This window comes from Lytechinus variegatus, chromosome 18 (assembly GCF_018143015.1).
Source record: "Lytechinus variegatus isolate NC3 chromosome 18, Lvar_3.0, whole genome shotgun sequence".
NCBI classification, from domain to species: Eukaryota; Metazoa; Echinodermata; class Echinoidea; order Temnopleuroida; family Toxopneustidae; genus Lytechinus; species Lytechinus variegatus.
In genome coordinates this window covers 13,184,587-13,209,272 of record NC_054757.1, presented here as the reverse complement: position 1 = coordinate 13,209,272, position 24,686 = coordinate 13,184,587, and the positions used below count along the sequence as shown (strand labels likewise).

The 24,686-nt window shown below is 34.2% G+C and overlaps 1 protein-coding gene across 1 annotated transcript; it reads left to right on the top strand.

Annotated features, from left to right (window-relative positions):
• The first annotated feature begins 15,842 nt into the window (after positions 1–15,842).
• Positions 15,843–21,840, top strand: LOC446160 (Wnt8 protein). The gene is made up of 6 exons (XM_041629607.1): positions 15,843–16,197; positions 17,055–17,091; positions 19,032–19,155; positions 19,573–19,698; positions 20,252–20,394; positions 20,754–21,840. The coding sequence occupies exons 1-6, from the start codon at positions 16,112–16,114 to the stop codon at positions 21,327–21,329; spliced, it is 1,092 nt and encodes a 363-aa protein (XP_041485541.1). The 5' UTR covers positions 15,843–16,111; the 3' UTR covers positions 21,330–21,840.
• Positions 21,841–24,686: the final 2,846 nt, after the last annotated feature.

Below are 24,686 nucleotides of genomic sequence, written 5' to 3'. Positions count from 1 at the left end.
ACATTACAGCATTAAAGTAAGACGGTCACATTCACATACACTTTATAAAGGACAGGGTTATTATTTCTTTTGATAATGATTTCAAGGGGTTTATTTTTACACTCTGTAACATGCTTTTTATTGCATGTGGTGTCATGCAGGTGTTAAAGTTAGAAAATCACTTTGAAGAGAATGGGGATTTTAGTCGTGCATTTGATTTGTAGAATATTCTGATTATGTAGTAGAACAGTGCTTCTCAAACGGCAGGCTGCGAAGCTCTCTCAGATGGGCCGCAAGAAGCTGCAGAGGGAGAAAAAAAAGGAGGAAAACTTAAGTATATTTCACAGACCTGTCCGGTCAGTCTACACGGGTCAAACAAAAGTAAAGCAACGCTTAGGTATCGTGCATATTGCATAGCACAGTCACTATGATGATTATGATCTAACTCTAATGTAAACCTCATGTGCGTGCATATTTTTGTTTACAGGACATTTGTGAATGGGCATTAGCTCTCAAACTGTTTGCTTCAAATGTGCTTCAGAGCTTTGTGTTCAAATTTTGCGAAACATCTTTTCATAAAAATGGACATTTGCTTAAAATTTTGGTAGGTGGGCCTCCAAAAAAATCTGAGTCAGAGTGGTCTTGAGTAAAAAAAGCTTGAGAAGCGGTGTGGTATAAGATATATTTTTGTAATAAGATTGCCAGTTGTATACACTCATGCTGCCCCCGCAATATGTGGTATACAACTCATGTTGTTTCTGGTTTTGGGGTGAACATTTTCGATTTGAATTGCATATTCTAATGCCTATAATGGTACAAACACACGAGTTGTAGTTTTAAAAATAGATTCTGAAAACCCCATACTATGAAATTCATGTGAAATATTTTAACAAGAAAAGACTTGGTTTATATTCAGGAATGATGTCAATCTGATTTAACTTCCTGTTCTTATGAACACTTGTGTCAACTTTATTTTATTTCATAGAAATGATGTTATTTTCTTTGTTGCTGTTGGAACGGCCAATCTTATTGTCCCCAATTGTAATATTCTTGGAAAATGTATTAAAGCAGTGAAAATACCAGTCAAAGTTTGAGAATGATATCTAATGATGTCAATGATCAATTATTCCAGTGGCTATGTTGAATTGATTTTCTCCTGGCAAATATAAATTCTAAACATTCTTTGTAACCTATCCAATGCATTTCAATCATGGAAGATGGTAGTAAATATAAAACCATCCTTGTACAGACTTCATTTTGATTCAGAATATTTTTCTTCAAATTACATGCTCAAAATATAAAATGTAATTTAAATCAAATGTATATGCGCTGGATATGGTCTGACAAAACTTTATGATCATTGAATTGTCAATTTATTCAGCATTTTCAAGGTAGATGTATGTGTTTGATTTTGCAAACATCTTACTTCCCAAGTGATCTTTTGGGATGATTGATGGAAAACTACTTTTCGTATGTTTTCATCAACTGTACAGCTATAGTTTTAGTATGTTGAATATAACTCATCAGGGTGATAAATGCTATGTCAGAAGCCCCATATGGTTGTATTTGTGTGAATTTATGTGTGGAACATTTTCAAAACAAGTTCTGTCACATTTTGAAATTTTCAGTGGAAACTAAAATCAAGATGCCCATTTGGCCGGTTGTATTTTACATGTAGTTGTGTGTAATTCCATCAATGATCTCTCTTATGAAAGTTTGCAATAGAGTGATGTATTTTACTTATACATCAGACACTTCTCTTCCTACCAGCAAACTATGTTCTAACATTCTTGAATTGCTTTTCCATATTACATTATTTTAAAAAGAGCTATTTATTGAATGTACTTAAACACCAAATCCCATCCAAATCTCAGCTTAAAATATACCTGGCACTTGTCTCTTTTACACTCCAGTTTTCTTAATTCCTTAATTTGATAAGTGATTTAGGTTAAAGAAGGCAGCATTGACAAAAAATTTACTGATTGATTAGAGGAATATATTTTACAAGCGATAGGATTTGTAATTTTTCTTTTATACTCCTGTTGTTTTCTTCATTCCTTAATTTGATAAGTGATTTAGGTTAAAGAAGGCAAAATTGACAAAGATTTTACCGATTGTTAAGAGGAATATATTTTACAATCAAAAGGAGTTTAATGATGATTCAACTAAGCTATCAATCACACAGTGATGTGTGTTGTATGGGTCTGGGTCACATAACATAAAATTAGCAATTTATTTTGGTGCTTAATTTGCATTGACTACGTACTTTTATTATGTCAATTGTAGATATTGAAATCGATCGTACCATCAGTTGTAACCTTTGTGTTGTTGTGCCCAGGAAAAAAAAATCATATTTGTTTCTGTCAGAAAAAGATTGCTAAACAATGGCCAAAATTACTTCAAAAGTATTTTATAATGACATAGGAACCAACAGATCTAGTCTTAATACATTATCAATTACAGGAATATTTGCAGTCAATTGCCAATGTCAATTTGTAACTGTTACAAATCTCTTGGAAGAATCAGACCAGCTAGCAATCACTTGCAGTTAATTAATTGCAGGACTTGTGATTGATAATGTGACCTGAATTAGCCTTCTATCAATCCTGAATTTCTGTATGTTCATTAATCAATACGGTCATCCTGGCCTCGATCAATATTGTAATCACTACTGATATTGCTAAAAGATTCTTTGTTCATTATTGTAACATGAATGACGTGTTATTGAATGACTTCTATTTTTCTGTGACACATGGCACGTTTGTATAAAAAGTAATTTTATTGCCCGTTCTGAAGTAAACTTGTATGAAAACTGTTACACAAATGTTTCTTGTGTTCTTATTTATAGTTTTGTTGTGACAGAGTCTTGAGCTGGTATACACACCCCCCTCCCCCACACGGAGTACTTATTCTGTAAAATTCTTAACTTTCCCTAAATCTTAAAATGTAGCATATCTTTTGAAATTTACAAAGAAACAAAGAGATGTGATCGTTGTGTGTGCATTTTTCGTTCAAAAGTCGAAGCGAAAGCAGACATTGATAAAATGCAAGAAAAAAAAATTCATTATGTGATTTATTGACGCCGGGTAATGATGGTAGTGATGGTGGTGGTGGTGATGATGATGGTGATGCTGGTGGTGATGGTGACGATGATGATGGTAGTGATGATTGTGATGGTGGTGGTGGTGAAGATGATGGTGGTGGTGACGGAGATGATGTTGGTGGTGATGGTGGTGATCATAATGGTGATGGTGATGATAGTGGTGATGGTGATGTGACGGTGGTGATGATGGTGATAGTGGTGATGGTGGTGGTGATGATGGAGATGATGGTGGTGGTGATCATTGTGATTGTGGTAACGATGATGACGGTGGTAGTGATGATGATGATGGTGGTCATAGTGATGACGATTGTAGTGGTGGTAATTTATTGGTGCATGGAGCTAAATGTTAATGTTTTAAATTGCGCATGACAATTCCCCAGGATTTATGACATAAGGGATACCCCCTACTACTTTTTCAGTTACCATGCGTGTACAAAATGTTAAATTCACTATCCAAATCTTTTATACCAAGAACTGATATCTTGATATCAAGAAATAATAAATTGAAATATCTTTTAACAATGTTGACAGAAATTTAAACTTAAATGGAAGTAGATTTAAAAATCTCTACTCCTGTGCCTCTGATGGATTTTCTCTCAATGTTTTGGTTTGATTGATTTTTGTTTGCTTTTACCAGCTCTTATAATGGCGTTGATGTGAATTTCACTGCAGTTACAACCAATTATCGTACTGTCATATATAAAGTACATGTTATGCTACATGTTGTTTTAAAAGAAACATATATGTACCTTACTTAAAAAAAGGAAAGAAAACATAATTTAATGCATATATGTTTTATTTCGGTATATTGATATAAGTAAATATTCAAGATTTGGAATACATCAGAAGTTCACGAATTATTAACTGATATACTTTATTGTAATGGTTTCGTTAATTCAGACAAGACGCATTAATTAACAGTAATGAGACCATGATTTCTAAGAAGGAAAACATCAATATGTCCAGCCCTCATTGTGTGTACTTTATATTACCTGCATTTCGATGGTGACTATTGATGATATTGATTCATTTTCTTTAAACATGCTCGACGAAGAAAAAAAACTTCTGAAAGAACGTCCGGATGCTGCAAGCTTTGATGTCATCTCAATGGCTCATCAATGATAATAATGGATGCGCGCTATTCATACTATTGTATAACGCATTCGGATTACAATGGACCTGCCGGGTTACTCAAAGAACCGGTCACATATGACTAGCTGACTAAAAACAATTACCAGAAAGAGGAGTGACTTTTTTAAAGTTTTGCATCAAATATTCTCTTAATCAAAAGAATAAAGCTTTTTTTTAATAATCAAAGTTTAAAAAAGCTAAAAGTATAATGGATGATTGCCGTATAGTGGGACAACGGATGGTACGAAGTTAAGGGACAGTTTAGTCTTATTATGAAATGCCGGAAGATACAGAAATGCATGAACTTTATTAGTAAACATCTAAGTATGACAAATGGAATATTATTTTGATAATAACTGATCCAATACTGGTTAAATAATGTGAGAAGCCAATCCTTAATTTAGTTATCATGGTTTTTAAGATACCAATAAAATTTATATGCAACAATGGTCTATGGCTTCACGGATATAGCTCCTCCTAACATTACCATCATACTCATTTTACTTAGATTATTAACTACGATTATTGAATTAATTTGTGTTTAAAAGCTTTAAAGTATAGTGATAAGAATAATGGTACGATAATACGAATTTGAATTTCAAAGACGATAATTAAAAAAGGGGTTGTCGGAAAAAAAGAATATTGAAATGTCTTCTTTTATTGTAATTTTCTTTTAAAATACTTTAGCAGGATGACAAGATATGTTTTTCATCTCAATCTTGTATTTAAAAAATATACATAATACACAGTGTGGATTTTGCCTAATTGTGTAGCGTAGAGTAATCTTAACAAACACAAGTATGATGATTTCGAGCAATGTGGAATATGAAACAAATAAGCCTAAGTAAGTCATTTCAAGATGAAAAAAAATCGAATATTAACAAAAACTGAACTACCCAATTATTGATTTGAGAAATAGATCATTATGACGTACAGAACAATTAGATTGAATCGTGCACTTATCACCCCGGAGTTCACCTAAGCAAGCATATACTGTAAAGTCAATAGTCAAGACACTGATGATGATAATGATAATGATGATGACTGTGGTGACGATGATGGTAGTGATGAAGGTGGTGGTGGTAGTGGTGATGACGATAAAGATGATAATGATGATATGTGATTATAATGATGATGATGATGATGGTGATGATAATGATGATGGTGATGATAATGATGATGGTGATGATGATGATGATGGAAGTAGATAGTGATGACGATTATGGTGGTAGTGGTGGTAATTACAGGATCATTGCAATAATTTATTTGTGCATGTAGCTAAATGTTGATCTTTTAAATTGCGCATGACAATTCCCCTTGATATATGACATTAGGTGCCGCGGAACCGTGGGGCGCCCCTACATACCTTTTTAGTTACAATGCGTGTACAAAATGTTAAATTCACGATCCAATTTTTTGATACCGAGAATTGATTTCTTGGTATCAAGAAATCTATCCTTAATGTCAAGAAATATGTGTAAATGTTAAAAGGTCTTACCATAATGCGCGAATTGATAAGAGAGCAGCTCAAAATATCCATAACATTAAATATATTTTAACAATGCTGAGACAGAAATTTCAACTTAGTACATGGAAATATATTTAAAAATCCCCACTAATGTGCCTTTGGATTTTCTCTCAATGTTTTCGCTTGTTTGTGTGTTTGTGTGAATTTCATGTTTACAACCAATATTATCGGACTGTCGTATATAAAGTACAAGTTATGTTACATATTATTTTAAAAGAAACCTACATATTACTTTAATAAATATATATTATTTCGGTATATTGATATGAGAAAATATTCAAGATATGGAATATATCATATGTTCACGAAGCATTGACTGATATACTTTATTGTAATGGTTTCGTTGATTTAGAGCAGACGCATTAATTAACAGTAATGAGACCATGATTTCTAAAAAGGAAAACATCAATATATCTAGGACTTCTTCATTGTCATGATTGTGTGTGGTTTATTTCACCTGCATTTCGATGGTGACTATAGATGATATTGATTCATTTTCTTTAAACATGCTTGACGAAGAAAAAACTTCTGAAAGAACGTCCGGATGCTGCACGCTTTGATGTCGTCACAATGGCTCATCAATATTAATAATGGATGCGTGCTATTCATACTATTGTATAACGCATTCGGATTACAATGGACCGGTTACTCAAAGAACCGGTCAGATGACTCTTAGCTGATTAAAAACAATTACCAGAAAGAGGGGTGGCTTTTTAAAGTTTTGCACCAAATACTCTCTTAAATCAAAATAATAAAGTTTTATGAAAACACATGAATGAACGGCATAACCCTGGTTTCAAACTTTCAAAGCTAATAATATTGGGCGATTTCCGTAGTATAGGGCACTGGATGGCATACATGGGACATTTTAATGAAATAGGAAGTTTAGATTGTTACACACACAAAAAGGATAGCTTAATGATGGTGATGATGGTAATGATGATACTTGGTTTGGGTAAATGATAATTCTGATTATAATTGAAGATGATGGGTGTATGGTGATGATGATGATAATAGTGGTGATGATAGATGGTGATAATGATGATGACGATGGTAGATATGATGGTGGTGGTGATGATGGTGACGATGATATGATGATGGTGGTGGTCACAGTGGTGATGGTGGTTGTGATGATGGTGATGGTAGTAATGGGGACGATGAAGTTGGTGATGTTAGTGATGTGATGGTGATAATGCATGATGGCGATAATGATTGTGATGATGATGATGGTGGTGGCGATGAACATGATATGATGATGGTGGTGGTGGTAGTGGTGGTGATTATACACAGTCCTCATACAATGTAACAATAATTTATTGTTACATGTATGGAGCTAAATGTTTATGTTTTGAATTACGCATGAAATGTGATTTATGACATCAGCTGCCGCGGAACTGTGGGGTGTCGCCTATATACTATTTCAGTTACCATGGTTACCGGTTACCATGTGTGTACAAAATGTTTAATTCACCGTCATTTTTTTCAAACCAAGAATTGATTTCTTGATATTAAGAAATCAGTTTTAAATCAAGAAATAGGAGTAACTTTAAAAGGGTTTACCATAATGTGTGGCATAATGAGGGAGCAGCTCAAAATAAAGTAATATGAAATATCTTTTAACAATGCTGACAGAAATTTAAACTTCAATGGAAATCCCTGCTCCTGTCAGTGCCTTTGATGGATTTTCTCTCAATGTTTTGTTTGATTAATTTTTTGGTTGCTTTTTTGTTTGTTGTTGTAGTTGTTGTGTGTGTGGGTTTTTTTTTTTTTACTTTACCAGCTCTTGTAATTGCGTTGATGTGAATTTCACGCCAATTTACGGACTGTCGTCAATGAAGTACAAGTTATGCTACATATTATTTCAAAAGGAACATATACGTCTTACTTAAAAAAAGGTAAAACATAATTTAATGAATATATTTTATTTCGGTATATCGATATTAGAAAATATTCAAGATATCAGAATGTTCACGAAGCATTGACTAATATGCTTTATTTGTAATGGTTTCATTTATTTAGAGCAGACGCATTAATTAACAGTAATGAGACCATGATTTCTAAAAAGGAAAACATCAATATATCTAGGAATTTTTCATTGTGTGTGCTTTATTTTACCTGCATTTCGATGGTGACTATTGATGATATTGATTCATTTTCTTTAAACATGCATGACGAAGAAAAGTACTCGTGAAAGAACGTCTGGAGGCTGCACGCTTTGATGTCGTCACAATGGCTCATCAATGATAATAATGGATGCGCTCTATTCATACTAATTGTATGATGCATTCGGTTAAAAAAAATGGGCCGGTTACTCAAAGAACCGGTCAGATGACTCTTAGCTGATTAAAAACAATTACCAGAAAGAGGGGTGGCTTTTTAAAGTTTTGCACCTAATACTCTCTTGATCAAAAGAATAAAGCTTCATGAAAACACATGAATAAACGGTATAACCCTGCATGGTTTCAAACTTTAAAAATCTAAATAATGGCGATTTCCGTAGCAGTATATAGGACACCGGATGGTACGTGAAATGGGAAGATATACAGAAATCGACAAACAAATATATCGAAGTGTTACAAATTCAATATTATCTATTATAAAACTGATCCAAGAATGATTAAAGCAATGCGAGAAGCCAATCCTTAATTTAGTCATCATGGTTCAATTTCAATTTTATTTATTTCACTTCCATCAAACAAAAACAAATTGTATACCATATATAAACATAAGTATTTGTATCCGTTGCAAAGAAACAAAAATAATAATACATATGTTGTGAAAAACACCTACACAATTTGGGCAACACATTGGAGGTTTTAAATAAGTATACTGTTTTTCAATAGAAATTAAATTAAGATGGAAATGGAGGGACCCACTAAAAAGCAATGCTTGTACAATGTGGGCCCCTCAAAAAATAGATAACACAACCAATAACAAAGTACAAATACAGACATATGTAATCAAATGAGAAAAAAAATAAATGAGAGAGAAATAATACTCACAAAATAAATACGAAGTTATCAAAAAAATATAGTTTGTATAGGACAAAACATGGTTATTATATAAGATACCCGTAAAATTCGTATGCATGGTCTATACGGCTTCACGATTATATAGCTTTTCGTGACATTATCATACTCATTTTAGTTAGATTATACACAACTAAAATTATTGAATTCATTCAATGATGTTCAAAAGCTATGAAGAAGTATAAAAACGTTGAATAAGATAGTTACCTTGAAGTTACCTTGATGGCCACATCTCTCTGTCTTCTCGACGAAGGTGTACAGATGAGTGTGGAAGGGTTAAGGAGGCTCTTAGAGCCCATTTAAAACATAGTACAAAATTGAATTTCAAAGACGATAATTCAAAAAGAGGTTGTCGAAAATAGCCGAAATATTCAAATATTTTCTTTTGTTGTATTTTTTATACTCAAGCAGGATGACGAGATCGGTGTACCTTGTTTTTCTTCATTCTCGATCCTGTATAAATATAATTACAACATGGATTTCCCCCAATATGACAGAACAATTTTAGTTTGAATTATTTTTCATTTAAGTTCACCTTAATGTAAAGTCAACAGTCAATACTAATGATGACGATGGTGATGATCATGATGATGATGATAATGATGATGTGGTGATGATAATGATGATGATAATGATGATGATGATTGGTGATGATTGATGATGATGATAATGATAATGATGATGGTGATGATGATGATGATGATTATGTACGTAGTAGTGGTGTTTATAGGAGCTAAAGGTAAATAATTTCAATTACATGTGTCATTTACACATGATTTTTGTTATTTTTACATCGGGCCGCGGAACATAATATGGACCCCCTCTCACACACATCTTTTTCTTTTCAGAAACAATGTACAAAATGTTAATTTCACCATTAACTTGCCAAATTTATTATTTTTTCATGTCGTACAGCCCCCTTCAACTGTTGCTCTTTGTTCTGTTTTATTTCGTAGCTTTTTACCAGCTCTTATGGCGTTGATGCAGGTTCTTCCTTTAGAACCAATTATCGAACTGTCTAACATAAATTATTTGTTATGTGACATGACATTTGAATAGACATTAGTAATACATGATTGAATGTGTATATTAAATTTCGGTATATCTAACAATATTCAAGATATGGAATACATTGGGTGTCCTCAAAACATTATACTGATTATTGCAAAGGTTTTTTCAGTTTTAGACTATAATAGACATACTGACCCTAATTTCAGAACACTTATCTGAAAAAAAAATCGAATAAGTTTTTTTTTATATGTGTTTGATCATACATGGATTAAAAGAAAATATAGTTAGATAGATATAGATATAGCATGTTTTAAAATAAGTTTTTTTTTTATTTCCATTCAAATAATGAAACATTAATGTATATCATATCATATTTGTCATTATGCATATATCTTGTCTTATTTCAACAAAAAGGAAATTACAGCGTATTACTTAGTACAAAAACCGTACTGTGAAAATCAAATGACCTATACGGAACTTGAAGAAAATAACAACATTGATGACTATTAACGATATAAAGTCATTTTCCTAAAACACTTGTGGATAAAAATCCACAGAGAAACCTTTCATCTTGACGATTGCCCCGTATACATGGTATAATTATGTTGTTTGTCGGGTATAATGGCGATCAGTCATACTTGACTATTACTCGTGACCTTTCCCCTTCTTTCTTTTCGTTTAATTTTTCCTCCTTTCTATACTTTTCTTGTCCTCAATCTTTACTCTCTCATATTTGAAGTATACCCCCCCCCCGTGATTTCTTCCTTCTTATACATGATGCTACGCGCTATATGTACAATAAAAAATAATGATAACGATAGAATAAATTTTTCTTTCTTTCTTTTTAACTTTTTTCAAAACCAAATACAAAATAAGATAGACAAACAAACGTTTCATTTTCTGAAATAATGTATTTTGAATATTCTCCCAAGCTGCCATAATAATTTTGGTGTTGTTTGGATAGTCAAATTGTTATCAAAGAGATGGATAATCATTATTATACGCCCTATCAAAATAATATCAGCCACTTATGACCAATACAGTTTGGGTAATTAAGCGAGGTCCGGCTTGCGCCTTGGAACCAAAGTTATCAAAGCAATACGGCGTAACAAAAGTTTGAAAGAAACTTTCGATCAACATCCGGAAGCTGCACGCTTTGATGTCGTCACAATGGCTCATTAATATCTGACCAATGACTGCGCTATATTTTGACAATGGTATGACGCATGCGGGCTTTACAATATAGACTCAAAGAACAAAAGAGCTTTTCACAGTTTTGCACCAAATACACTCTTAATCAAAATAATAAAGCTTTATTGAGACACATGAATATGGCTATCCCTGGTTTCGAGCTTAAAAAAAGCTAATAATAATGGGCGATTTCCGTAGTAGGACGCCGGATGCATGATACATGGAACATTGCAATAAGATGGAAAGACACAAAAATCAACCCACGAGCATTATAAGTTAATATACAGATGTTACAAACGAAATACTCTTGTGTTTTAACTGATTTAGGAATGTATTTTGAGCAATCTAAGAATCTAATACTCAATTTAGTTATACCGGCACAGACCTATATACGATTTTTACGATTATAGCTCCTCGTCATGTCATGTTCATTTTCAGTCATAGAATACCCAAATAAGATTTTTTTTTCTTTCTTTCACCGGTAGCAGGAGAATTTATTTTCATTAAAAAAATATATTTACACATAAAAAACTGAGAGAAAAAAATTGCAAAATATGTGGCAAATTATATATTTCTTTTTCTCCGTTCCCTTAGATCATTAATGTCGAAGATAAATTTCAATATCTTTTTTTAAAGGTAAAAGATTTTTTCTCTTTCTTAATTGTACGTTCCTTAAAAAATATCAATTTATAAATGCTTCAAAGTGCTACTTTTAATGATATCTTTGATCTTTTTTCTATGTGATTTTCAACAAAATGTCATTATTAAAAGAAAAGGGTATACTTCATACAAAATTTGTAATCGCTATCTGAAAGAGGGGCCTGCAATACAAAAAAGCGTGTGTCAAATCTTCCTTGAAATTACAAACTCATAATTACATTTCTTTACATATAAGTTAAAGTTATCCATTTTCCCATTAAAACAACATGGGAACGTGGACATTGGGTTACAAGAGTTTTGAATTAAGTTGTTTTACTTAATATTATATTGTTAATATCTAGATATTAACAATGACATTATCTTGTCATATTACTGATTCAAGACTGCAATGTGAGAAGCTAATACTCAATTTGTGATACCGGCATTAGTAGACCTACGATTTTACTCTCATAATTGCGCCTCATCATTTTCAGTTAGACTACTCTGCTAAGAAGATTGACTTTATTTCAGTGGGGGGGGGGGGTAGAACGCTATATATAGGTGAAAAATATTTCCCAAATAATCAATTTTAAAAGCAATGTACTTATTTCTACAATATTATTGGTCATCGATTCTAACATGCAAAAAGTGTCACAACTTACCCCGCCTTCCTCTATATATTTTTAATTATAATGCGTCCTTGCCCGTTTGAGTTTTCACGATTTTCTTGAAAACTCACAAAAAGAAACATTTTTCTAGTTTAAAAGTACGGGTTTGCTTTCTGATGTCGGGAGCAAAAGGCAAATTATTTTTAGGTCAAAGGTTTTCAGATTTCGCTGATATAATAAATACTTTGTTTTGTTTTACTTATAGGAAAATATATTATATTGTAAATGCCTCAATTTGCACTATCTGTATAAGATCATTGTAATTATTTACTTTGTTCTCTTGATAATGAAATAAATTGAATTTGAAAATTTAGAAGAAAGCTTTTATTTCTCATAACAATATTTACAAAATAATGCCTGCATAAAATAATATAGTTTAATTTAGCAAAGACATCAATAGCTACTACATACGGCATATATTTTTTTTTTACAAATATTATTATGAACAAGTTTTTAAAAAAATCTAATACAAGACAATTTTTTTTGTTTAAGAAGTTATTTATTATGGAAAGAGCATGATGGATGTCGATGGAAAAGAGGAGCTAATAAGAAGACAGACTCGGGTAACATTAGTCCCTCTTTATGGGTAACAGACCTACATCGTGCATTGTTTTCAAAAATGGAGAGAGTGACGTAACAATTAACTTCATTAAGTAGAAATGTTTTAGAAAGTTGGCATCTCATTGCATATCAAGTCTGGAAGTCTTTCTCACCAATAAAACATAAAAACACAACACCCACTTGTAATAGGTAGAGTGTGACTTATATATTCAAATTGAATATAGCGAAGTTTATCGACCCCAAAATTTCGATTTCTATTTAGCGTTCATGTCTTGCTTTCTTAGTGAAGACGTGTGCCTACACGTTATGCATTGAACTTATCATAGGGGCGTATCCCAGCCTTTTTTTCGCCCACTTTATGAATGGCGCCTATTCAAATTCCCAGCTATTTGCAGCTCGCTTCGCTATTGGTGCGGTCTCCTCAAAAAGGGCCCCTTATTTTCGGCTATACACGACATCAAACGGATGCGATGGGTCTATTGTCGCTTTTATTGTCTATTCATCTACCTGCTGTCTTCAATGCAAGCTCGCTTGAACTTCAACCAGCTGTTGCTTTTAACTGGGGATGATTCATACTCTAAAACATGCTAATTTGGCAGATAAGATGCTATGATCTATGTCTTTATTACAGGTAAACTTGCCAAGCTGACAGGCCGCGTGTGTCAATGACACCCATACCTTTTCCCCCGAAAATGATAATCGGCATTTTAGTTGAATAGTTTCATTTGAAATCAAACATTTCATAACTTTCAGACTTTGATATTGAAATACATTAAACCTATAATTAAAGAGACTATAAAGTAAGAAAACTAATATATACACATCTCACAAAATCATGAAATTCTAAAGCTGCATAGACTATTTTGTCAAAGAAATAGAAAAACACGACTCAGATCTCTCATTTTCTCTCCGTTTTTCTCCCTTTTTTCTTGAAAAAAATATGGACGCTCACCCCTATCCGCATTTGGCATGTATACTAGTATAATTTATGGCACAAATATATGATGACAAGGTAATCATCTATATATTACCGACAGTGATTAATCCCCCCACCCAATAGAGTGGTTTGAAGATTTTGTAGAAAATATTTGTAATACTGGTTATCAAGGCTTCGAGTCACATTTGGAAAAAACACCTTCCACAGAGTTCTTTATTTTCGAAATTCGTCATTATTTTAAACATATAAAAAATCAGGTAAAACAGTGAATAAACGAGTTATATACATATCACATTTAACATGCATATCATATCATGATACAGTTAGAACATTTATTATTTGTGCTACAAAATCCAAACAATTTATTTTCATACGTTTTATACGATCAATTCTCGTGTATTTTGAAATATCAATGATACATTTTCGACCAAATTACATATATAAGAATGATTACAAAGGCAAAATATAAACTGCAAAAATTCCGGTGTTGATTTAACACCATGGAATCTATATATGTACACACCAGAGAAGTGTTAAACAACACCAGTTTCGTTTTGGTGTAACACCAGATAGGCCTATAGTGTTTATACAACATCAATTAGTTTTAAAAACAGCTACATCGGTTTGATTCCAAACTGGTGTTGTTTCAATATTTCTCTAGTGTGGACATAATGAGGTTTTGCAGTGTAATTTCATGTGAAGATGTATGACAACCAGAATTAATCGCACAGCAAAGACGGTATTAAGGTCGATTTTTTTTCCAAACGTTGAAAATCAAAGTATGACAAGAAAGAACCATAATGTTTTAAGAATGATATAAACAAAATATATACCTCGTAAATCACAAGACCTGAAATAGATAGATAGAATGTTATTTATCAATAATGTTTATTCGAGGGCTATTCCAAAGAGGTCGACGGGCTATATGCCATGATTTAATAAGTAGGATACTCGATTTCAAATTGAATTATCACTATTTTGTCTATAAAATTCAAGTTCATAATAATATGTTCGTTCATAATGTTTGTTATTCGTATAAAGCAAATATATCACATGAGTGAATTTTTTACGTTACAAATTTATAGTTCTATACTAATTCTTTATTATAAATTGATTTATGTATGAATTTATGTTTACGAAAATGTAATGACATGGAAGAAAATAAATGTTTTATTTGAATTGAATCGAATTGATATGTCATTTACCGATCCATTTGCCCTTGAAAACAAATAAAATCGGATGACATGATGGTTTGGTCGAATCGAATACCAGCATTATTATTTCCCTTGATTATACATAAAAGTACCTTTCCCAAACTTTATCTGTCACGTAAAGACCTCCATCTTTCTCAAGATCGAACAGACAGCTCCTACAAGAAAGATTTATCAACAAATTACCCTTCTTATAAAACGGTAATTTGTCAAGAATGTTTTTTCATCGGACAAAACAGTTTTCCATTTAGTATGAAAGAAAACGGAGGTATTAGATACTTAGAAAGCTCTTAATCGTACATTCAAAATCTTTTAACTGTGTGCACGTCTTTCTCCATCTCCATTCACAGAGCTCCATTCCGAGTTTAATCTTTAATCTTAAACTATTAAGTGATTGAATATCTGTCTAAATGCTTGATCTTCTGGTTCGTCATCTTTTTGTTTCCTTTTCAAACAAGCTATCGCCCCGAGGTCACTTTACATTCCCTGCTCAAAAAAAGGAAGTTTAAAGAAACGCTACCCAAACTTTAAAAAAGCCTAAAATCCCCCCTTTGTTCCTGTAAATTGAAAGCTCGGTGGGCGATCTATTCTTCTATTGCACACGAGAGCGAGTCCTTGCAAAGAGCAGACGATGCGGACAAAAGTACCCCCCAATTTACCCGCCAAAACAATAGCGATGCGCCCATTGCTTTGATCATCTCACGGCTCTATTCACCCGAACATAAGCTGCATTCCCATTGGCCCACTCAAGCCTTGTCATGCTCGCCGCACCAATGGCAGGCCGTCACCGAGCTTTCATGTAAAGGTATCATTTATGCTCTTTTTAATGAGGAGATAGTCAAAAGGTGTGTCGTGGTAATAAAAGATGAGCTACTTCTCCTGAAAAACTTCATTACCTTTGCGAAGTTCGAATCGTCAACAACTTAGTGTCTGATCACCTCTTAACTTTTGAGAGCTCCACAGCGGGAGATTGTCATTGATATACACTACGCCAATAAACATCATCTCATCTCTTGCCATCATTCTTATCTTGGTTTTAGTGATATTATATTTACTTTTATCACAACTGAGCGTGACATATATTTGTGACTTTATACTTGATTTTTATTTTGGAGTATTTATCATGGATATCGCTGCGATGTTCGTTCATCATCTTCTGCTGATCGTTCTCCTCCTCGTCAACGTGCCCATCTTTCAAGCAATCATCTGGTAAGTTTCCCTTCTTACGAATTTCGTTGATTTAATTTGATTTTATTCTAAAGCTTGTTATTATTAAAGCTATACTATTTCAACGATAACGTTTAAACTTTTTGTATGTGAGGGTACTAAAAGATATGTGTTTTGCATAATAAATATTTTAACAAACTTTATCAATGACATTGAGCCGTTCCCTTGGGATGTATTCCTCTATATTTGTTTCTTTTGAAACCAAACTAACTTGTTAGCTAATGTTCATAATTGCAAAGCATGATGCAAAATCGTCCGGAAAATCGTTTATGTTAAGATATTTTCGCTGTAATTATATGTATGTGTGTTGTTTCAGAAATTATGGGTTCTAATATCATCACAGTCATTGGTCATGTTGGTCATTCGCGTATGGTCATCTCTGACACTAAGGGTTTTTTAAGGTTCGGTGGAAATAAGCCTCTTTCTGATATCATGGTTATTCCTTAAACATGTTGGCCCATATTCTGAAGTCAGGTTTCACTTAGACTACGGTCTATTATGGGGAGCCTAAAGTTAAAAAAATCTGTTAACATTGTATAGCTCTTATGTTTACAATTTGGTTTCCTTTTTCTTTTATAAGGGAGAAAATACTTCAGTTATCATTCCCAGACAATAAGAAAAATTTGGATGTCTTATGAGTTAATAAATTGAATATTGTTAGGGATTTGTGCTCCAATTGGCTCTCTTTGGTTAAACCACAACTTTAAACCTGGGTTTAGTTTAAGTGTGACTTCAGAATATGGGCCGTTGAGTTTTGTTATGTAAAGTTTTTACATTTTACGAGTACGGGAAGGGTAGCATTCTAATCTATTTTTTCCTCTCACCTTATAATTTTGTAGGTCACCGGCAAGCAACGTTCTTTTGGCAGGTTCGAAGGTGAGATTAAGTTCCTTAATATTACCCATCCTTTCCTTAAATGTTATTCCTCAATATAATCCCTCTATTTCTCAATATTCACCATGTATTCCTGTTATTACTCCCTCGATTCCTTATAAATTTTACGCCTTCGTTCTTTGGAATATTTATCCCATCTAGTACTCAAATTCATTGCTAAGAGTTATTGGGATCCTTCGCGATTTCTTTTTGCGGGAGAACGTTTCTCTATCAGTGTTTTATATTTCCCTCTGATCCATGGTCATGATGACGTAATGGCTTTCAAAAGAGCAATATACAAGGATAACCTGTTCAAGCACGTATCACCCCCTCCCGAATTTACCATCCCCTCTTAATTAAAAACCGTAATGGGGCTTTAGGATACAAGTGTATAATCAAACCACAACTGTCATTGCCCTCAACTTTAATTAGTCGGTGACTCTTTAAGACATTTTGCTTTTTTGGCTACCGTGTTGTCCGCGCGATTAGCCGGCTTGTGTTAAGAGGTTTACGCTTTTAAAAGCGATCTTCTATTTCACCCCCTTTCACGCACCCCTGTGAACCCTCTTTTTGCCCTCCTATCCCGCACGTCGTAATCTTCCAAAGCACAAAGGGAATAGTTTAGGAAATCAATAGAGATTCCATTAAGGTCTCTTAAATCCTCTAGTTTGTTTCGAATGGCGACGAAATCGTGGTTAGAAGACGGAGCTTTTCTTTTCGTCACGAAATTACACGTGGGAAAAAGCTGCTTTGTGTAGCGTTTGTGTTTGACACTATGATATGAAATTCCAAGTGGGGGTTCCTCCAAATGCGATTCAACGAAATGCCACTATTCTGCGATTTTAAGTCATAAAGTAGATGGATATCCAACAAATCAGAAAGTATTTTGTTATGTACAAAAAATGGGTCTTGATGAAGCGTATTGTGACAACACTTTGGTATTATAGTTTATAAGCACATTGATGCTTCTGCTAGGTGGCTTAATGGACTTATACAACTTAAAAATTGACACAGTTGCTATATTAAACCTGTTTATACCTACATGATAGACAGATGAGGTGATTTTGTGGTACTTAATAAAATGGGGGCATATTATGTAGGCGTGGATCAGACGGATAAAGTCTAATATTGAATATATTTCACATTCCGAATTAGAATTCCCATACTCCTGTATCGATGTCTATTCGTATTATGTTCCGCTTGAAATCATTTAATTCGAGATGCTCGAAGAGCATTAATGTACTTGATGGGCTTAAATCTTCTCAAAAGTACAGTTATATATGTCACTAGTTCTCGGGATTTCATTTAATCCTCCCAAGAAAGAAAACGCTTGTCTGTCCGATGTCTGTTTGATATATTTCATTGTGGAATATATACGATATCTTGTCATCACTTTCTTTCGAAGCCATAATTCTACATTAAAAAAAAAGAAATGAACATGTGCACTTATTTCACCAAAACTTATTGGCAATGTTATGACTATTACAAAAATATTTCAACTTCGATACAATTAAGTCTATGTATTAAGGGTTTTATTCATTAAAAAAAGATATGTATAAATTATTCTGGACATGCAGATCGAGCAGTTCTATGCATTTCTATGTGTTTATTATGTTTAACACTGGTAAAGTTTCCAAACTGAAAAACATATGCCCCACCAAAACAAAAAATCAAATTTGTATATTTTCATTATCGTGACGAAATATCAAATTGTTAAGATTTTAATTTGATCTTTTATTAGATATTTACATATGTTGCTAAGAATAATAAATAAGGTCTCGATTATCATCTAGCCTTTGTGGCAGGTAATAGTAGTTGATTCCTTTGCGTATTAATTGCTTAACTTCATTATTGCTTTCATTAATTAAGCTTCAATCGAACTTATCATTTATTTTCATCATATGGCTAACCGATGTTTCTCTCTTTCTCGTTTTCTTTTGCAGAGGCACATCACGTATATCGACAGTGTATCTGCGGGTATCCAGAAGGCAGTACAGGAGTGTCAGTTCCAGTTCAAATGGGACAAGTGGAACTGCCCAGAGGCATCCGTATTCACTAATACACAAGGTATGTATTCATTATCATTAAACCATTTCATTGCCAATTTGAGTAGATTCTTAAACATTGTACTGCGGATAATTAGATTCATTGGCAGGAGCGTCCATCTTCACAGATGCTGTGCCCCTCTAAAGCGAACGGGTTGTTTTCTTATCTCGACCAAATTAAAATGATCCTAGTCAATGATAATTATTTCAGTTATTCATAGGTTATTCTGAAGGATTTGGACTTAAACCTTAATGATAAGGTGTAAAGTAAATTACATTTTCGTTTGGTTTCCTGTCATAGATTTTTTTTATGAATACGTGTTGACCATAGTAATATTCAAGATATTTTATGGATTAACAATGTAAATCTGTTCTGTTGATGTAAGGTTGCTGTTTGTTCTATTCGGATGTACTAACGAAATCGTTCCGTCCTTCTTAGCTAATCGTGAGATGTCGTTCGTCCAAGCCATCGCGTCTGCTGGGGTCATGTACTCGCTGACCAAGAACTGCAGTCAGGGAGCGTTTGACGACTGTGGCTGTGACCAGAGGCGGAACGGAGATACAGGTATGTGCATGACTGTCTGTTTAGTTTGCATTTCTTCTTATCTTATGATTTCACTAAAACATTTATATAGGAAAGTTAGGAATGACATTTCAATTTCAACCACACACGTTTGCAGTAATATTGGACTGACTTGTCAAATAAGAATACCAGTAATGTCGATTTTCAATCCCTCTTTATTTTGCTAGAGCATTGCTTTCTATTCTCAGATGGTCTTATTGTAATACGCATTAAACATCGCTGGTTTTCTACATAATTTGTATTTCATTATTTCATAGCAGTAAAATCAAACTAAGTGGCATATATATTGTCCATATTTTCTTTTCAGTACCGTTGTCTTTTATACCGACCGGATGGACATACATGGAAATGAAATAAAGAATTGAAGTGAATCGGGCATTCTCCCATTTGCGTTCAAATTTCTGCATCTTATTTAGTTGTTATAATTGAGCGAATTTGAGTTTTTAATTTTTATTGACGGTGGATTTTAGTTGAGTTATAATTTTTGTCTTTATATTAACAAGTTTATTTGTTTTGATTTCCTTTTCATATTTAGGCGGTGAAGGTTGGACTTGGGGCGGCTGCAGTGACAACGTAAGATTCGGCGAACGATTGGCAGAGGACATCATGGACGATGCTCAAAAGTCGGATGGCGCCATCACCGTCATGAACATGCACAACAACGAAGCTGGCCGAAAGGTAATTTTCGACAAATTGACTTCTTAATGGAGTTTGACCATTGGCAATGAAAATCTTTATGGAGTTCGCCTTGGGCAATAAGAAAAAAAAATCGAGAAAAAAAGTAAAATGCTAACTTTGTTCTTTCTTGCAAGCTTTATTTGTCAAACATTAAAAAATGCCAACGATAATTTCATGTTCATACAGAATGATGTTCGTCACAGAATAAAATTGTCAAAATTACTTAATCGATCCTTGATGATAAGATTTTTTTATTTCCGCTTTGTTTAAGAAATACTTTTGACCCTTTTTCTACATTTTAATCCATGTTATTTCTAAGCTGATGTGTATTCTTTTCTTGTTTTCTTTCTTATCAACAGGCTGTGAAGCAAACCCTTCAGCGAACTTGTAAGTGTCATGGTGTCTCCGGATCTTGCTCTCTTCAAACCTGTTGGAACCACGTCGCCAACTTCCGGGTCATCGGTGACGAGATTAAGCGAAAGTACTTCAAGGCAGTACGCGTCGACTTCGTCAGCGGGAAACTCATCGACGGCAACCGCGCAGCAGATGACCGCTTCCCCCGAACCGTCATGACCGCGTCCCTCAACCGCCGTGACCTCGTCTTCCTGGACCAGTCCCCCGACTACTGCCGCGCCAACCTGACCATCGGCATCAGCGGTACCGCCGGCAGAGAGTGCATGGTGCGTGAGGACGTCGAAGTCTCGTCGTCGTCGTTCAACAAGGAGTCGACGTCGCCGTCGTCGTTTCGCTGGGTGAAGCAGAGCTGCAGCAGACTGTGCAGGAGCTGTGGCATGGAGATCCGCAAGACTGAGGTCGTCATCACATCAAGCTGCAACTGCAACTTCGTTTGGTGCTGTCAGGTGAAGTGCGACACCTGTAGGCGAACTGTGACCAGGCGAACGTGTCATCCAGTCGGATCTGCTCTGGGTCGTTAGAAGTATTCGAACTTGAAATGAACATTCTCGGTCAAGCTGGACGCATTTTAAGACTTTTTCTTTGATGTCAGAAGAAACTGTATACCAAACACCTTGCATTCTACGTTCTTTTGATATAAAACTGTAATATCTTTAAAATGGAAACTGGTTTTTCATGAATTATGTCTGTAGGCCTTGAATTTACGCAATTAACATAACATGTTTGAAGGTATTATTTTGCTAGCTACCTAAATAAAAAAAGGCGAAATTTGATGCCATATTATGTCTTTACTTTCGTCTTATGGCTTCCTGATTTTATATCAATGCCTAATACACGGGAATGTATTTTGTATATAATGTAATTAATATAAATGACTATTTTGTAATATTGGTGGATGGATTTGAATCGAAGGTCTTAGTTGACCTATCTTTCGCTGCCTTATTTTTCTAATTACTTTGTTTAAACTTGCCAGGTATATTGATGTTCATGTGGATTTTAAGGAAAATACATTTGAATGGATATAAAACGTGATTTAATTATGCATCGTATTGTTGTTGTTTCCAGTGTGAACTAAGATTACAGTGAATTTGTGTGATGAGGAGCTGGAGGAAAACTTTATAGTGTATACTTATACATCATCATCATCCTCAACATCATCATCATCCTTAACATCAACACTCATCATCATCATCATCATCATCAACATCATCACCATCAACACCATCATCATCATCCTCTACATCATCACCATCATCAACATAATCAACATCATCATCATCGTCATCATCACCGTGGTTATGAATGAGAGAATGACGAACCTCACAAGGGGTGGAGAGAGGGGTACATCATGTATATAGTGGGGAAAATGGAGGACAGATAAATAGGGGGAGGGAGAGCTGGCGGGTGTTTCATAAAGCTGTTAATTAGTTAGTTGAGAGCGACTTAAGATCTACTTTAAGAACGACTAGTGAACCTTTCTATAACGTGCTAGATAGTCACCAATTAACATTAATGGTAAATATCATTTACCGCAAGAAGGGATCGCCAGCCTGTCTTAAAGTCGCTCTTATCTTACGACCAGCTTTATGAAACGGCCCCAAGAATAAAAGTATGAATGGATAGAGTGAGGGGAGATATAGGAAGTGTGAGGGGGGGTGTGACATTGACAGAGAGGGATCGAAAGAGACGGGGGGGGGGGCAAGTAGAGGGATTCAAAGAGGGAGACAGATAAGTAGATTTTAAAAAGACCAGACAATACAGCAAGTAGATGGGGAGAGGGTTAATGATGAACAGGTTAGGAGGGTTGAATGCCAAAAAAATGCACGAATTTTCACAATCACTACAAAATGATGCATTTCATAATGAAAACTAAATTATAAAATAATTATTTCCACATATTGGTCGGTCATGTTGGTCAACTATACAAATATGTATGAATTGATTTTCTTCTTTAATACTTAAAAAGATTCTTATTGAAATTTAAAAGTGGTAAATATCATAAAATTTGACATTTAAATGTAAAAACTAGATAAGTTAAAATATCGGATCAATTAATATGCCTGCAGTGAACCTGGTTGTAAAGCGTTTTGTCTTGGCATCTTCAAATCATGTGTGGCTAAATGTGTGGGTGTGGTAGTGAGAGAGAATTAAATGGATGGTCCAGGCTGGAAATATTATCATTTATATTTAAATAAATAGAGTATAATTTACAAAGCAAAATGCTGAAAATTTTATCAAAATCGGATTACAAAGCTATTGAATTTTAAAGATTTGCATTATTCCCGGCCGGTGAAATAGTTCTAGGCATGTCTTCATGATTATTCATTAGGTGGACTGATGATGTCATATCCCCACTTGTTCTTTTGTATTTTATTATATGAAATTATGTTTACTCAACATTTTTCTATCAAGAACTAAAACAATTGGATTGACAACTGATTAAGTGCATTGGTTATCTGTTGCCGCAACTTATTTCATCATAATGCAATAACACAAGAAAAGGGAAAGTTGGGTGTTACATCATGAGCCAACTGATGAATATTCATGACGATGCGCATATAAATGTTTACAAAAAATATTGATAAACTTTAATATTCAATAACTTCGTTATTTGTTATCCGATTTTGATGAAATTTTCAGTATTTTGCTCTGTGAACATTACTTTTATCTATTAAATATAAATATTTTCAGCCCGGATCATCCCTTTAAAAAGAGAGAGAGGAAGAGAGAAAATCAGAGTCCGTGAGAGAGGGAGAGAATCAGAGTCCGTGAGAGGGAGAGAGAGAGAGAGTGGGATTGGACACGTAATGAGACAAATAAAATCTGAGGAATGGAAAGAAAAAGAAAGTTAAATGTTAAACTTACCTGATATCTTATCTTCTTTAAAAAAAAAAATCCAGGAACGCTTTAACAAATGTCATCTCAATACGTACTTTGCAAGAATTGTGATTTGTCTCTTTCGTTCTGAGTACCTCGAGAGCCAATCTAGTAAACATTGTTTCGTTTGTAAAGAAACACTCCAATCTCAAGAACGCTCGAGTCAATAAACCATTGGCGAGTCACCCCTCAAAGCGGTATTATTTTCTTTCAGACCCGAAAACAACATTCTTTCTTCAAAAAAAACTTGACTGGTTGATCAATGCCTCAAATTATTCATGGACATACGGTGATCCATGCGTGTTTTTAGATGTAAATGTCATTTGCGACACGTATTCTCCAGCGACGCATGAAGGAGCCAAGATTTCTGAGGGTGCCGAGCGTGGTTTATAGGGCAAAAGTCCTCAACAGTCGCGCGCGAGGGAATGAAGTGAGCGAGCAAAATTGTGGCCTTTTTAATACCAAAAAAATCTCATTTTGTGGTGGATTTGAACACAATTATTATTAAGAAAATACCATCACCCTTTCCTTTTCCTTCCTCTTGATTTTCTTGATCGTGAGACTTTGGAGATCCATGGCCCGGCCCAAGCACCCCCCCATTCTGTACACCCAATCATGGTAACACCTATTTAAGCCCCATCACCTTCCTCGTATGACAGATATTTGTTTGACAAAAGTCCGTCCTATTTTGAATGAGAATCTTCTAATTTTAACTTATATATCAGACGCTCAAAAAGGAATGACCCACTCTTTCCTGATGACATACGACAAACTCCTAACTATACCGTATAGATGACGGCGCTTAAAAACTTTCTGAACTTTGTAATACCACAACTTGATCTTTGTGTTGCTTCAAAGCTCGAGTTATGAACATTCATGGATGGATACATAGTTTAAACTAAATTTTTGTATTAAGAGATTGGTGATGTAATATCGTCACCATGTTGTTAGAGACGGGTATGCCATATGGTAGGGGGTGGTTCCAAGTGATGATAAGAATT